The sequence below is a fragment of the Manacus candei genome, unplaced genomic scaffold, assembly GCF_025592945.1.
Source record: "Manacus candei isolate 608988 ecotype Guabito, Panama unplaced genomic scaffold, ASM2559294v1 h1tg000011l, whole genome shotgun sequence".
Lineage (NCBI taxonomy): Eukaryota > Metazoa > Chordata > Aves > Passeriformes > Pipridae > Manacus > Manacus candei.
Window position 1 is genome coordinate 10,554,901 of NW_026138059.1, and position 14,421 is coordinate 10,569,321.

A 14,421-nucleotide genomic window follows, 5' to 3' on the forward strand; every position below is an offset into this window, starting at 1 on the left:
GGGCCTTGGAGGCAAGATATAGACAGGACTACATCTTTGCTAATCAACTCTAGGAAAAAATACTTAGCTTAGTGGCATAAAAATCTTGTACCATCTCCAGTGTCTGTTTTGCATTGAGCTAATGAAATGACTATGGCACACCAAAGAAAGATACTGCCTACTGAGAAGTACCTACTCTTTCCGTTTTTTGAAAAATCTTTCTATGCATTACATCTTGAAGTCAGCTTTATCCTCAAATCACTGGTTTTATTACTTAAAATCAATGACTTATAGTATGAATTAAGTCTGGATTGCATGAATATAATTCATTGCTAACTGCTTCTGTAGACACGCTAACTATGTTGCCCTAACAAGGGGATGAAAATGTGTGTCACTTTTAGGTACTCCATTTTAATTTCAGATTCCTGCTCTTTGCTTAGAAAGTCATATGTGTGAAAACAAAAATGAATAGTAACAAATCAGAGCAATCCACTAAATAAATGGAATGGAGGAAAATTGTATTCCACCTCTTCAAGCTTACTTAATTGAAAATCAGTCAAATAAACTGAGAAATCTTCTTAACAATAACAGGAAATGATGATTTTTCTACTGCCTTTGGAGTCCATAGGAGAGTAAAAGAAATCTTATGGCAGAGACTGAAGACTAGAGTTGTTTCAGACACAGCAAAGGTTTCATTCCATTATAACTGAAGTAATTGCACGTGTTGAAGTCTACCAGCAAAACGTCGCACACTTTATCTTTATATGGGAAACTTTACATTGCCTGCCTATGCAGTGTCAGCTCATATCACTCTTTGTGAAGTGTGTGCTGGTTTAAAAGTTAACCAGCAGGGGGAATGAACCCAACTCAAAGGAGAGATTATAAGTCAGAATAACAATTTATTAAAATAATACAGTAAGTACAATAATACAAACAAACAATTGGTCTCAACCCACAAAAACCCAAATGTGTAACCCAGTACCCTGGGGCCTGAACAAAGTGGTGTTCCTTGGGCCCTGTTTGAGTCCAAAGTAAAGGGAGAGGGGAAGAACCTGCTGGTGGGAGAGCTGCTGCAGTCTGGCCAGAACTGGTGATCGCAGTCCAGTGGTGGTCTAAGTCTGGTTGAGAGCGATGAGATGCAGCCGTCCTCTGGATCCCACGAGTGGGTTTTTAAAAATGTTCCAAAACTCCAAGATTATATATCCTCCAGTTCAGGCAGGAATGTTCAGTGCTCCCCTCAGGGTGGGGAGTTCCACAAAGGGTGTGAGGACAGAAACATCCTCCTATCTCACAGGCCTCTTAACACCTAGTTTATAGCCTGAGGAGTCAGGCTCTATGGGCAGAGGGTGCGAATAGTCTATTGACAACAATAGTCTAGTTTCTGGGAAATGACATGGAAGGCTATAGAATACAGTTTTGGGTTACACCCACCATGATGAACTGATCTCAGCTGTCCTAACTAGGACAAAGTGTAATGATGGAATTGGGGCATGTGCATCATGATTTGTGGGTTCAATATACCATAAACTCTTCTGGTTTCAGCTAGCAAAGTAGGTCTGATTTTATTTAACAATTCACACAGGACACGTGCTCGGGTGACAAACTACCTTGTTTTCACTTAGTGGACATCGACTTGTAAGAAAATAAGCACATCCACAATTTATATCATCAACTTAACACAAAGTATTACATGTAGTGTTGTTTTATGCTGGGACAAGAGCCTAATTAATTTTCATTAACTTATCTACATTGCTTTCAGAATAGCATTTTTAATAGTAATTTCTGCTGCAAGTTACAATAGGTACATGAATTTTTCAGATGCAAATCCCACTTTTCTGGTGTAGTTTGTTCTGGTTGGTTTTGTTTTTTTTTAATCCCGGTGTCTAAGTAGATTTTTTTTACTGCTATAGGAAGAAGAGAATTTTTTTCCTCTTCTGTTCTTTTTCTTGGATCTTAGAGTTTTGCATCAGGATACTTTCATTAAGAAAATGACATAGAACGATGTTTTGGAACACCTTCCTGCTGTGGTAGGATGTGCCACAGGATGTGCACAGTGACAACAGTTTGTGCTATTTAAGTATTAGATGTTTTCTTGTGTTGATTCCGATTTGCATGGTTGTTGCATCCAGTCTCTTTGCTTTCAGGGAGCAGTCACTGCCTAGCTAGATACTCCATTTATTCATAATCTGTTTTTGGTGTGCTTTTTACGGGCTTCTAGGGGGCAACAAAACATTCTTCTGTCTCTCATGCTCTGAAAGGAAAGATGCTCAGATTGTTTCTAATTTCTACTGTAGATTATGATGAAGTTTGGTATGCTAAACCTTGAGACCCCACATACTGGAATTGTTAGGTAATGCATTGTGTTCAGCAACTTAGATTTCAGAAAGCAATTCTCTCTAGTGCGTTTATCACATTTTAGGTTGTTTTTTTCCTATGTTCATTTGCAAAACTAAGCATGTTCTCAGTCCTCGGGAAATTTATCTCACTTAAACAGTTATAAATTATTAAAGCAAAACACACTTTTCTCCTGTCTTTCAGTAGGAGCAGTTCCTACTGCAGTTCCAGGAGTTAATTGGTAAATACTTTCGCAATATTTTATAGAATCAGTTACCGTATTACAAGTTCAGGATTTCTGTATCCTAACCATTGACCTAGAATCTTGCGTCTATTGACTGTTGCAGTCAGAAAACAATTTTTTTAAAAAGATAAAGTAATTTATAAACAATACTAAAAGTTTTTTTCCAGGCGCTGCTCATAAATACATTCAGTTCCTTAAAATGCCAAGAAAGCTCATGGATACACACATGTTAGGGTAGATTGGTCAGCCACAAAGTTGTGTATTTCCAAGATAGTGTAGCTACTGCCATCCCACTTGTCAGATAATGGGAGGAAGAACAGTCTGAGGATTTCACACACAAATCTGGTGAGCTGATTGAGAACTGGTGGACTGCTTCTAGCAACAGGGCTTGTTTTCCAAATGTTCTCACGTCACTGCCTTGTGTGACAGAACACTATCTAAGAAGGTGGGAGTTTTGGCCATATATGTCTGAGAATTAGCCTTATACTTTGGTAATGCAACAGCAATTTCAGCTGGTATTGTGACTGTATTTTATGAGAGTCAACTGCTCTTCTGGCTATATATTTACAAGTGAATCTCTGAGTGTAACTCCTCAAAGTTGCTAAATTAGTCTCTGTTAAGAACATGAAATTTCCAAAAAGCAAAGCACTTCAAAGATGAAATTCTGCATTCTAGTCCCAATGCACATTGGGGAGGGGTCATCTGATGCTCCATCACTGATACACCTTCCTGCTCTCTCTTAAGATGGGAGTTGACCAGTGAAGCCCTCATTTATGCTTTACAGTGTCAGCAGGAATACTTCTAGTTCTCTTCCTTTTATAAAAAAAGATAGATTTAAAAGACAAATGAAAGAGTAAACACTAAACCAGGCAAAATTAGGTCTGTTATTTGTTATGATCAAGAAAGAAAGTCTTCTTTTTAAAAGGGTACAATCTAAAAAGAATTCTGCACATTTCTAATTATTGTTTCTATGTACAAGGGCAGGACAAATGTTTATACTTAAGATATGAGTTTCTTAATCAGAGGTTCATTTAAAAGGTATTGTAAAATTCCTATTTAATTGTGATATGTCTGTCTTGAACAATGAAATCATTTAGCTTCCCATAGTGTTCAAAGCTTTCATCTTTAGATCTTATTTTACATTTTTACAAGACTACGGAGACGAAAACCTTCATAACGTAATTCTAAGTGTTTTATTTTTGCTTTTCTATATATATGATTAAAATTTGATGTTTGTGATAATGTGATATTTGATGCCAGCTTGGCTTTTGATTTTTTGTGCTTTCTAATATTAAATTAGTGTTAAAGACTATCTTTTCACTGTTTTAATTTCAGATTTGGATTCTCTAACAGGGCATGCATTTCCAGGTAAAGTGGACAGTTAGATTAGATTATGTTATTTGTTTGTTCTATATTGAGTTTATTGAGTTGGGGGGGGAGGGGTGTGACAAATTATTTTGGTGTGCTTCTGACAGCATTTTTTTTAAATGTCAAAATTGTACTATTAAAGTTTTTTAGATTTCAGATAAATGAAGAATGAGTAGCTATTACATGCATCAGTTTAAAGAATAGAATTGAAAATTTGCTTAAAATGTTAACTACAGTATATTTAATGTTAAACAAATCAAGGGGGAGAAAAAGCAGTATTTCAAACCAACAAGTTGTAATGAAAGGATTTTAAGTTATTCAAACTTGCATGTGATTCTGTAACGAAGGAAAAAACCCACCTGTTGGTGTTTAAGGAAAGCAAAGATTCAATAAATATAAGAGTGAGTTTCCAGTTTTATTACTAGAAATGCATAGGAAACAGGTTTTTAATAGTAAGAACATAATTTTCAATAGAAAATCTAGAACAAATGAGAACATAATTATGCTAATTCTCTGGATTCTACTATACAAATACTTTTTTTATGCTGTGTGGAACATAATTTTAAAAGCAATCCACTCAAATAAAAATTTTAGAATTTTACAACTATAATTACTTTACAATTCAAACATTTTGAGTTGGAAATTTTTTAGCAGAAATATAAGAGCAGAGAATTTGATGCTAAGTGATCATGTGGACTTCTGTGTTACTTGGGTAGAGATTTTGGCACAGAAGGAATATAAATGAGCACTGTGAAGTAAGGTAATTCTCTGCTGCAGATATCTTTCTATACGCAAAAGTTTCTTCAATAATCCTTCAGTTGAACAGGTTGTGAAAATTAAGGCATAATTTTTGTATCCCAAAGAGATTTAGTCCAAATTTGTGATGATATTTATCATTAGAACAATATTACTATTTATTATGTCATTGGCTTCTAATGTGTCTATTACATAATATAATATTCCTCCTTCAGTTTTTGTTTAAAGAGTATTCTTTAAAAATTAGGGGACAGTAGATTTATTCAAGGTTTTCCAAGCATTCTTTTACTGTAGGCACTAAGAATTACAAGAGAACAAATGATAATAAAAGGTTAGAAGTTCATTATAATGAAATTTGTGTGCAGTGTGGAGCAGATCTGGGTACAGAGTCTGTCAGAGTTATTTGCATTCAGATACAGCAGCACACCAAGTGATGTCTGTTTGAGAAGTCAGAAGAGTGTAAATGCAGATTTTGCCATTTTCATTGCAGATGAGGAGACCCTTATTCTGAGTATTTTGTTTTGGTTTGAGTAAGGCTACCCATGCTTAATAGGACCATCTTGTAAATATGACCTTTATGACTGATGTCAAATATATGCATGTGTCACCAAAATAGACATTGAGACAAACAGTATCAGTACATCTTTTTTTTTTTTTCCCCTCTCATTTTTAAAGGTTGAGTCTGCTTTTTGTTTTGCATGAATATTTTGTGTTACTAGATGGTGCTGTCACTGTGTGTCCCATCTTACTTTGAAATATGACAATCTTAACATAATGGTAATGACCAGTACTGACAACAGAGTATGTATGCTTCAGAATTATGGCAAAGAGAAATCATCCTTATTCTGCACGGAAAATTTCCCAAATTGCAGGACAGGTCAATTACATGCCTGCATTACATTCCAGGTGGAACTGTGCACAAATCCATCCAATGACCTGTTATTTAGCAGAGGCAGAAATATCTTTGAATTTAACTAACTAACTGTCAAAGGGATGTAGGAGAACAATATAGGTAGTCAATAAGCATAAAAGCCCAAAAACGTGGACTTTCATATTTGGAGACTCACGGTATGAACATGCTGCTGTGCAGCTCATAGAAATCACTAGAACAACCATTTCTCATTTTATGCTTTATTTGACAGAGTCGAGACATACTCTTCACACAAGTGTAAAAGCAGCAGAATGTTCTGTCTTGCCTTCAGCTTGACTTACATTTAATAATTAAGTCATTATAGTAGTCTGCTAAAATAGTGCAGATTGTATAATTCCAGATGTAGCTAAAATAAACACCAAAAGGGATGCTTATGTATCTACTTAAGTTGGAAAACACAACACTAAATTCGTCCTGATACCTGTGTGCTAACATGATTAGTCTAGTTATGCTAAAGTATCTTAACTTTCAGGAGACAGAGAAGATCAAGGTGTTACTCATGCATCTTTAATAGCAATTACTTAATTAGATATGTCAAAATGATTCTAAGTGTGTTAACAGGTGATTTGTTTCACTGAGCAAACACAAAACAAACTCATTTGAGATTTCTATTTATCTCACCTTGGGAAAAGCACAGCCTTTGACCTAATCTAGCAAGATGCATTAATGATACCTCTAAGGGTGTGGTGATCCAATAGTTTTTCATTTGACCCTTGGCCAGTGCTCTGTAGCTGCGTCAGTGAAATGCTGCATGGGTGCTACTGCCAGGTCCTCAGCAGGGCAGACAAATCAAACCTGGTTCTGCACTGACCTAATCACACAGGTTCCAGGGCAGAGGTGGTTTGCATCCATCTGGATGACTTCAAATTCATGTGAGCTCCCATTTGGGTATGACTGCTTAGTGAATTTCAGGCTAAGAAAAAGTACTTTCCCTATCACCACTGGCCACTGCATCAGCTGCTCCTGTGTTTTCTGTAAATGTGGACAATCTTTGCTACTACAGAGACAGATCAGAACGTAAACCACACCCAAGTATCTGTCTGATTTTTATGTGAAAGGAAAAAGAAATTCTTTATAACCCTTGCAGTTGATCAGCTGTAAGTATGAGATTTGATTATAGTCATTGTCTTAATGCAGAGCTGCAAGTGTTATGGGCATGTTGAGAACTTCCAGAAGCTGGATTAAAGCATCTCTTTTACAATGATATCTAATCTCGTCCTAAAGCTCCAAGCAATGGCGAGTCCACCAGCTCCCCTGGTAAGCCATTCCAATATTTAATTACCCTTAGTGCTAGGAAATTGCAATGTTATGGAAAGATTGAATTTGTCTAATTTCAGCTGCCAGTCTTCCTTTTGCTATGCCTTTGTCAGCAAGACTGAAAATTCTCCCTTTTACATCTGTTTTCTGAACAAGTGTCTATGAAAAACTCTTTGCCATGTCCTGTTGAAAGGCCTCTGTGCACAGAAACCGGTGGCTGCATTCTGGCTGTGCCACTCGGCCTGATGAACTTATTGCCTTGATCTGCAAACCTGGCCTCTTCCACAGACTGTCACTTTTATCACGCCTATGACTACTAAAAATTTATATACAGTAGTCAAGGTACCTTTCAACTTTTGTTCTGGTAAATTTGATATGTTTTACTCTTTAAGGCTCACACTGTAAGACTGGTTTTCTAACAGCTGTCCTAGGAACTCTTCCTTTTTTTCAAAAGCTATGAGAATATATTCATGTAGAATTTCATGCTGTATATAGAAATAAAGTACTTTCTTATTTGTACATAGCACTACCTTTTTCATTCTCCCTTTTTAAGGATTTAGCTCCAGTTCAAGTTACAGTGTTTGTCTGTGTCAAACAAACAAAATGGTGATCCCAAAATATAACTCATAGAATAGGAAGGAACGTTTTTTCCCCAGTTTGATGTGGTTAACATGAGGTTTGAGGTGGAAGGGAATGCTCTTATGACAGCACATGAAATCTATGTTTTCAATCTGGTCGTACCAGAGTGGGCACTGAGTTTTGGGTGATCATTATTCCAAAAAAGAAGGAGAATTAGCCAGGATGTGTTTTTAAGGAGTGGGATTAAAAAAAGATAGACACTTCAAAGCCCATTCAAATGCATCCCTCAAACTACAGGCCTATACCTAATATCTTTTATGAACTCACTTAGAAGATCAGGAATGTACCTTTAGCACAGAGGAGGTAGTTAACAGCAGTTGACTGCTTTGATTTCCAGTGGCTGTGAAGCACACTTGTGAATTCCTGTTCTGAATCACATCCATATTAATTAGGTGCCACCTGAGTTAGGAGTCTACAGTAGGTAATCCAAATGCACCTTCTGCCTCTTTTAGTTCTGCTTTAGAGTGCAGTGTTTTCTCTGTTCTGTACTACAACCACGAGATACCTAAACTCCACAGACTTTGTTTTTCATTTTGTTAATGATGAATGCTGTTTTGTTGCAATTCATCTAAAGAGGCTTGAGGTTTTATGAAATACCTCAGGTACAAAGCTGTGTCTGTTTATTTATTCAAACAGTTCTTCATTGTGGGCAATGTAATGCTAGATTTCAACTTCAAAATGTTAGGGTTTTTTTTATTTCTGAAAGTCATTTAATAGTCTAGGGAAAAGACTGTTGTCTTCAGCACTGTCAATAAACCTAAGATAGAGGTAAGTGGAATGAGCATTCTCAGGTCTTTCTATAATAGCTCAAGCTGTGGTAGGAATTTGGCATGTGCATTCCTGTGGGAAGTGTTTCTCTAGAAAGAGGGCCTCAAACGCTAATCAAATGTGAACACAAAATATCCATTCTAATTCCTAGGTGTGTCTGATAAGTATGCCATAAGGTGATAGGTTAGTGACCTGCTCATTTTCCAGAAGAAATAACACTTTGTATAATGAACATAATTTCATGGGTTAGTTAATGACCTACTGAACTGGGCACTTTCTTTTTCACAGATCTGCTGGGTCAAAAACTTAAATGGACATTTCATTCCCTACGCAAGTACTGGGGTGTTGTAATTGAAACAGAAGTTTATCTGCAAGTGTCTTCTCAGCCATATTATTTGCACTTACGGTCGTATTGAGTCAGAAGTACAGAAAGTCTTATCCTTTTTCTCTGCCTTTGTGCAATGCATGTGTAAGGCTGGTAGAATATTAATGAAAAATGGATGGATTAGAACAAATAACACTGACTGGAATTTAGTACAAGAGTATCAACAACGGAATATCAACGTACAATGTATTTGATTAGAGCTGACAGATTTTTAAAGAACAAATTTGGAGAAAATATAACTTCACAGATGTTTTTGGCTAGCTATCATCTTGATTTTATCTAGGAAAATGCTTGCCCAGTGAATTGAGTCTGGCAAAATGTTGTGGGGTTTTTTCCTAACCTTTATGCTGAACTTTAGTAACATTCTTTTTGATGCTCAAAAAGAGCAAGATCTTTCAGCTTAGGCTGAATACAAGCTTGATTCAAACAAACAAACAAACAAACAAAAACAAAACAAAAAAGACAGACAAACAAAAAATAAAAATAAAAATAATAAAAAAAAACACATAAAATGAAAACCATCAAACCATTAGGGGGTGGAATATGATGAGCTAGTAAACAAAACAAAACTGTAAAGGTCACTCACAATTAAGGTCCCTTTGAGCTTAGGTAAAATTGAATGGACAGAATCATAAACTAAAAATGAACTGTCTTTCATTTATTATACTTCATCTAGTATAGGTCTTATCCAACTTCCTAACTCTCTTAGTTCTGTTAGTTTCTTACAGTTCTGTATTTGTTTTGACTTTTTTGTCTCAAGTAAAAACCATGAAGAGAAAGCTTATGTGTACCCTATGCTTCTGTTGCCTTTAGTCTTGATTGGGATTTAACCGTTCACAGTCTTGCTGTTCAAAATATCGGTTTTCCAGATGAACCTGCAGGTAGAAAACCAAACATTATATACCAACGTGAAATCTGCTATGTGAATTTGCACTGGGGGATACGAAAGGATTATTTCAAATTGATTGAAATTTATTTCTTTTTTTATTTCTGAGCTCCTTCAGGCTCCCAGTCCAAAACAGCTCATATGTTTCCAATCTGGGTTGCTCTGGAGCCTGCCTCTTATGGGTATTAAGCAATGAGGATTGCACATAACTGAACAAACCTTTCCTGGTATCGGAATACAGACAGCATATGTTTTGGGGAAGCTCAGCTGGGGTATGCACAGTATGGTGTGTCCCTGCTCCAGAGTGCAGACTCAGTCATAGAGTTACAAAGAAGGGAAAACAGATGAAAATTACTAATCGTGCAGGAACGTGACAGTTGTGTGAATGTCATACCATTCATGTGTTCAAATGTTTATTTCTGTACCCTCAGTTTCACTTGTTTATTTTCCACTTAACTATATGAAAAAGGGAAAATGAAAGGGATACAAAGTTTTCTTGAAAATGAGGTAATTTCAGAAGTGAATGAGCTATATACTCCTTCTTTGAAATTAGGAGTCTCACAGAGACATATAATGCTGATGCTTTGCCTCATGAGTTTATTTAACTCTTTAGGACTACTTGATCTCATTTCTTCGGTTCTTCACTATGATTTATAGTTGTTCAACAAGAACTATATAAAGACCTCTTGGTACAGAGGTACAGCAGGTACTACTAATAATTTCCTACTCATTTATAGAACATGAGTTATACAAAATCACAATGAGTTCTGCACAATTCTTGGTCTTGTTTAATGTCAAGTTAATGATTAATTTTTAGTTATGCTTTTAATTCATTCTTTTGATATGTATTAATTGTTGGGTTTGAGTGCTCTGGGGTACTTCATGTTAGGGGCACAGGATGAGTTAGAGTAATTATATACCTCTTTCATTACCACCAAGCAGAATTAAAAGGAATTTAAATAAATAAATAAATAAAAAAATTGGGACTCTACTAGATACTGTACAGCTACATGATGTATCTCTGATTTGCAAATACATGAAGTGATGGCTTGATTCTTCTTTAATTAAACATTTCTTTTTAAAAATATCTGAAATATGATTATTTGAGAGCAGCAAGGGCTACAGTATTTGTGATATTGGGTTTCTCAAATGTTCCCCAATGTTCTATTAAGACAGCAATTTTTCTAAACAGTCATTCAACTATTCTTGCTCTGTGTTTAGACTGTGCTGCTGCTGGAAATTGTTGGGAACCTATTATGATGCAGAACATCTTAAATAGCCCCAGCACTTCATAATATTAAGGGAAACAGGTCAAATGAAGACTCTGAAATGTTAAGTCTCCTAAAAGAAATATATTCAGATGTTTTAAACAAATGCAGTAGACCACAAGAACTCATATGAAGAAAGATATCAAATTGGAATTATAGCCAAAGACAAATCTGTAAGGAGGATAATTTAGATTTTAAATTGAAAAGAGGACAACCGTGTTGATGTTAAACCTTGACTTCTTGCAAACTTTAACTCCTCATTTAAAACCTGTCTCCTTTAATTTCCTCTTTTTGATGATATGGATTAAATGTAGACTTTTTTGACAGCTAAATATCAAAAACACTTTTAAATTTGCAGGTAGTAGCTACTTGAAATAGACAAATATGAAATACTAAATTGATGAGGTTTCTATTTACTGTGATTATGTACTGTCCAGTGTTACTCCTTAGTTATATTTAGGCTGGCTTGTAGCACCTGAAGGTTGTACTTAAAATATTTTACAAAATAAGTAGTTCATAGTAGTAAATATTTTTCTATTTTTATATAGTATATATTCTATTTTATTATATATATGTGTTTTAAAGGCCACAATATGAATCATGACCATTATGATCCTCAGTGGCCAATTAAGTGATCAAGCGGCACTTTTTAATGTATTTTAGTTATTTGCTGTATGCAACAAGGAAGATTTTAAAATAATAATTTATATTGTAGATCTCATTTTTAAAGTATAATTTTAGAGAAAATAATCTTTGATAAAGTAATATCACCTCATAATATTTTTAAATTTATAATTATATTTTTGAAACATTTTTGCTTCTCTTGAAATGAGAAGTCTCAGCTGTGAATCACGAAAACTATCCCAAGGAGAACAGATGTTTAGATAATTCTCTATAAGCCAACAAATTTTGCACAGTGGTTTAATGTATTGCATAGACCACGAGTCAAATATTTATTTGCTGTTACAAGATTTTTAACAGGAATAAATCATACTGCTATATAAACATATTCTTATGAAAATATTAAATGACACTCTCAAAGCTAAAATACCATAAGCAGTCTTTACTATTTCAAAATAAACTTGTCGATATAATTTAAGTTTTATTTTTGACATAGTTGTAGAACTGTTTCCTGCTTCAGATCTCAGCCAAGGAAGTGATCATGATGATCAGAGATGATAGTAGCTGGTGTTTTCCATAGTTGTCTCTGACTAAGTATGATTGGGATTCCTGTAACAAATTATGGATGTGGTAGTGTAAAGCTTACCTATCAAGATCAGTGACTTGTGTATGTTATGTGTTTGATTTTAATGCAAGACTAGGCACTGCTAGTTAGTATGGAGATGACTTTTTATAGTCCTGCTGTTTAGCACTGAATCAATTCCCTCAGAAACAGGATAGTCAGTAGTCTTTTAGTTCAGCAGGCACACTCAGCCTGCATCACAGGTCAAGAACTAGCCATTGCTGTGATGAAATCTGTAAGAGGGACTTGCAGAATTTGTCCTGTACAATAATAAAGGCTCATGAACTATTTCAGTAGCTTAATCTAATGCTCATTTATTGCGTATGTTCAACTACAGGATAAAAATACTGTTGTAATAATTACTCTGGTAGGTGTAATGCTTTTTTTTTTCATATCAACTGAACACTTAAACCTTCATCACAGTGCTAGATCATGCATACTTGGTTTGTCTAAATGTAATAATATTCAGGTTCTGTGTATTTGTTTGGATGGATGTAGAAGTAGAGGATTATTCTTCTGTGCCATAGGATCTTTGTCTGTAAAAAGGCATGCATTGCATTGTAGTTGGAAAAAAGAAGCTAGCTGCCATGTTTATGTTTTATATATTTTTTAGGTGGAGTTCATAAGTGGCATTTATTGTATCTTACACTTGATCCCTGAATTACTCCAGTGAAATTTTCATGTTATGTACCCACAGGACAAATGTTTGTACTCCCAGCTACTTTTCCAGCTGCCTGTATCACTTCCTGTCTTTGATCTACTGTTCAACTTGCCAAAATGGGAAAAAAACCTAGAAGTCAGATAAATTATCTGCATCCTAATATCATGCATAATTAATTCTCAGCGATGAAGTTAAAAGCTTAATGTTTTTGCCTTTTGCATATTTCTATAGTAAGGAAAATCTGTGAAGAGGTGAGTGCCTTAGGGTTCCTGCCAGGGGCTCAGCTCGGGACAACTTCAGAGACAGACATCACTTCATTACAGAGTCTATCAAATGCAGTGACCAGTACAGCTTGCTTTCAAAAGCATCCATTTCCCATGGACAGGGGATGATTCACTTGCTGACATCAATCAGATCTCTCCTTCAGAAGGAATTCTTCCAGCCTCACTGAGAAAATGGTATAAGACATTATTCTTTGCAAGGCAAAGATTGCAGGCTGTAATCCTATACTTCCAGTAGACAGAAATTGATGGTGCTCCCCCTGATCTTTCCATTTAGACTGCAGCTACTCAAGTGTGAAATTTCAAGGTAACTTTAGTGAGAATATTAGTTCTGGTGTTTCTGTAAGTTCCCATTTTAAAATTTTTTCCTAGACTTCTTTTTTTTAAATTTAAAACTACAGAGCCAGATGTTTTTAAAAAGCACTTTAAAGTGATTCAGATTAATAAAAAAAAAAATCACAGGACTGTTGGGGAAGCAAAAGTATTACGACTATGGGAGTGTGTCAGCAGTGTGTTAAATTAGTAACTGTGTGTAGGCTCAATATGAGATTTAACAGGTGCCCCAGATATGCTGTGCTGACTCCGTGCATTGAAATGAATCTTATTCTGGTAACTGAGGGAAAGAAAGAGAGAAAGAGGGAATCTGCCAGTGAAGATGCTGCTTCTGCACATTCCAGAAAGAATCAGACTAACACAGAGACAGGCCAGCTTCAGGTGTCTTTCACTGGATCTCCTGCACCATAAGGAGAACTAAATTAGTATATGGTGGGTTGAGGATGGTAGAGAATCCCATGAAATACAGATGAGAAGAGAAAGAAGCACTTTATTGTCCTGCATCTGAAATAAAAGCTGTGTCTTCCTCAGCATTTCCAGTGTTTTGCTTCTTTACTGTGTTAGGGTCTTAGAAGACGTATTTCTGTGTTTTGTAAATTGCAATGACAATGAAGTGCCTAGAATGGAAAGCAGCTATCTTAGCTAAATTATGTTACCTGTTGCTATGGAAATGGTAGCTCACAAATTTTTATGTAAGCGCTCAAACTACAATACTTATGACTTCTTACTGTAATGGAGCAATGTTTATACTTCATCCACCCTCAGGTTTTTGCTTTGCTTTAGTGAAAATATTGTGCAGTAATCCCCAAGAGCAAATGCTGAAATAATACACCATTCCATAGAAATATCTTTCATCATCATTAACTGGGCAATTTTTGAGTTGCAACATAATCAGGAAGATCTCAACCTTTAAATATGATTTATATCTCCATTGTGGATGATTTGAATATATATAGTTACAGGAAAATGCAAATCATTCAAAGCAAACATTGTTTATTCTACCTTCTTTTAGTATCACCTTTATGTCATTTTTTGATTTAAGTTGAGGTGTAGCCCAAAAACACAAGGACTCCCTGAAGCAACATCTC

General features: G+C 35.5%; 1 protein-coding gene across 14 annotated transcripts in view; it reads left to right on the forward strand.

The window, feature by feature from the left end:
- DLGAP2 (DLG associated protein 2) overlaps positions 1–14,421 on the forward strand; it is a 455,335-nt gene that overhangs the window by 294,658 nt on the left and 146,256 nt on the right. For 10 of the 14 annotated variants that reach the window (XM_051778092.1, XM_051778093.1, XM_051778086.1 and 7 more), the window contains one exon: positions 3,893–3,925. The exons of 1 other annotated variant lie outside the window; for it this stretch is intronic. In XM_051778092.1, coding sequence (XP_051634052.1) covers positions 3,893–3,925 — 33 coding nt within the window. Of the gene's footprint in view, positions 1–3,892; positions 3,926–6,749; positions 6,870–14,421 lie in introns of those variants that run through there. 3 more of the 14 variants (XM_051778096.1, XM_051778099.1, XM_051778100.1) reach the window with 3 other exon arrangements.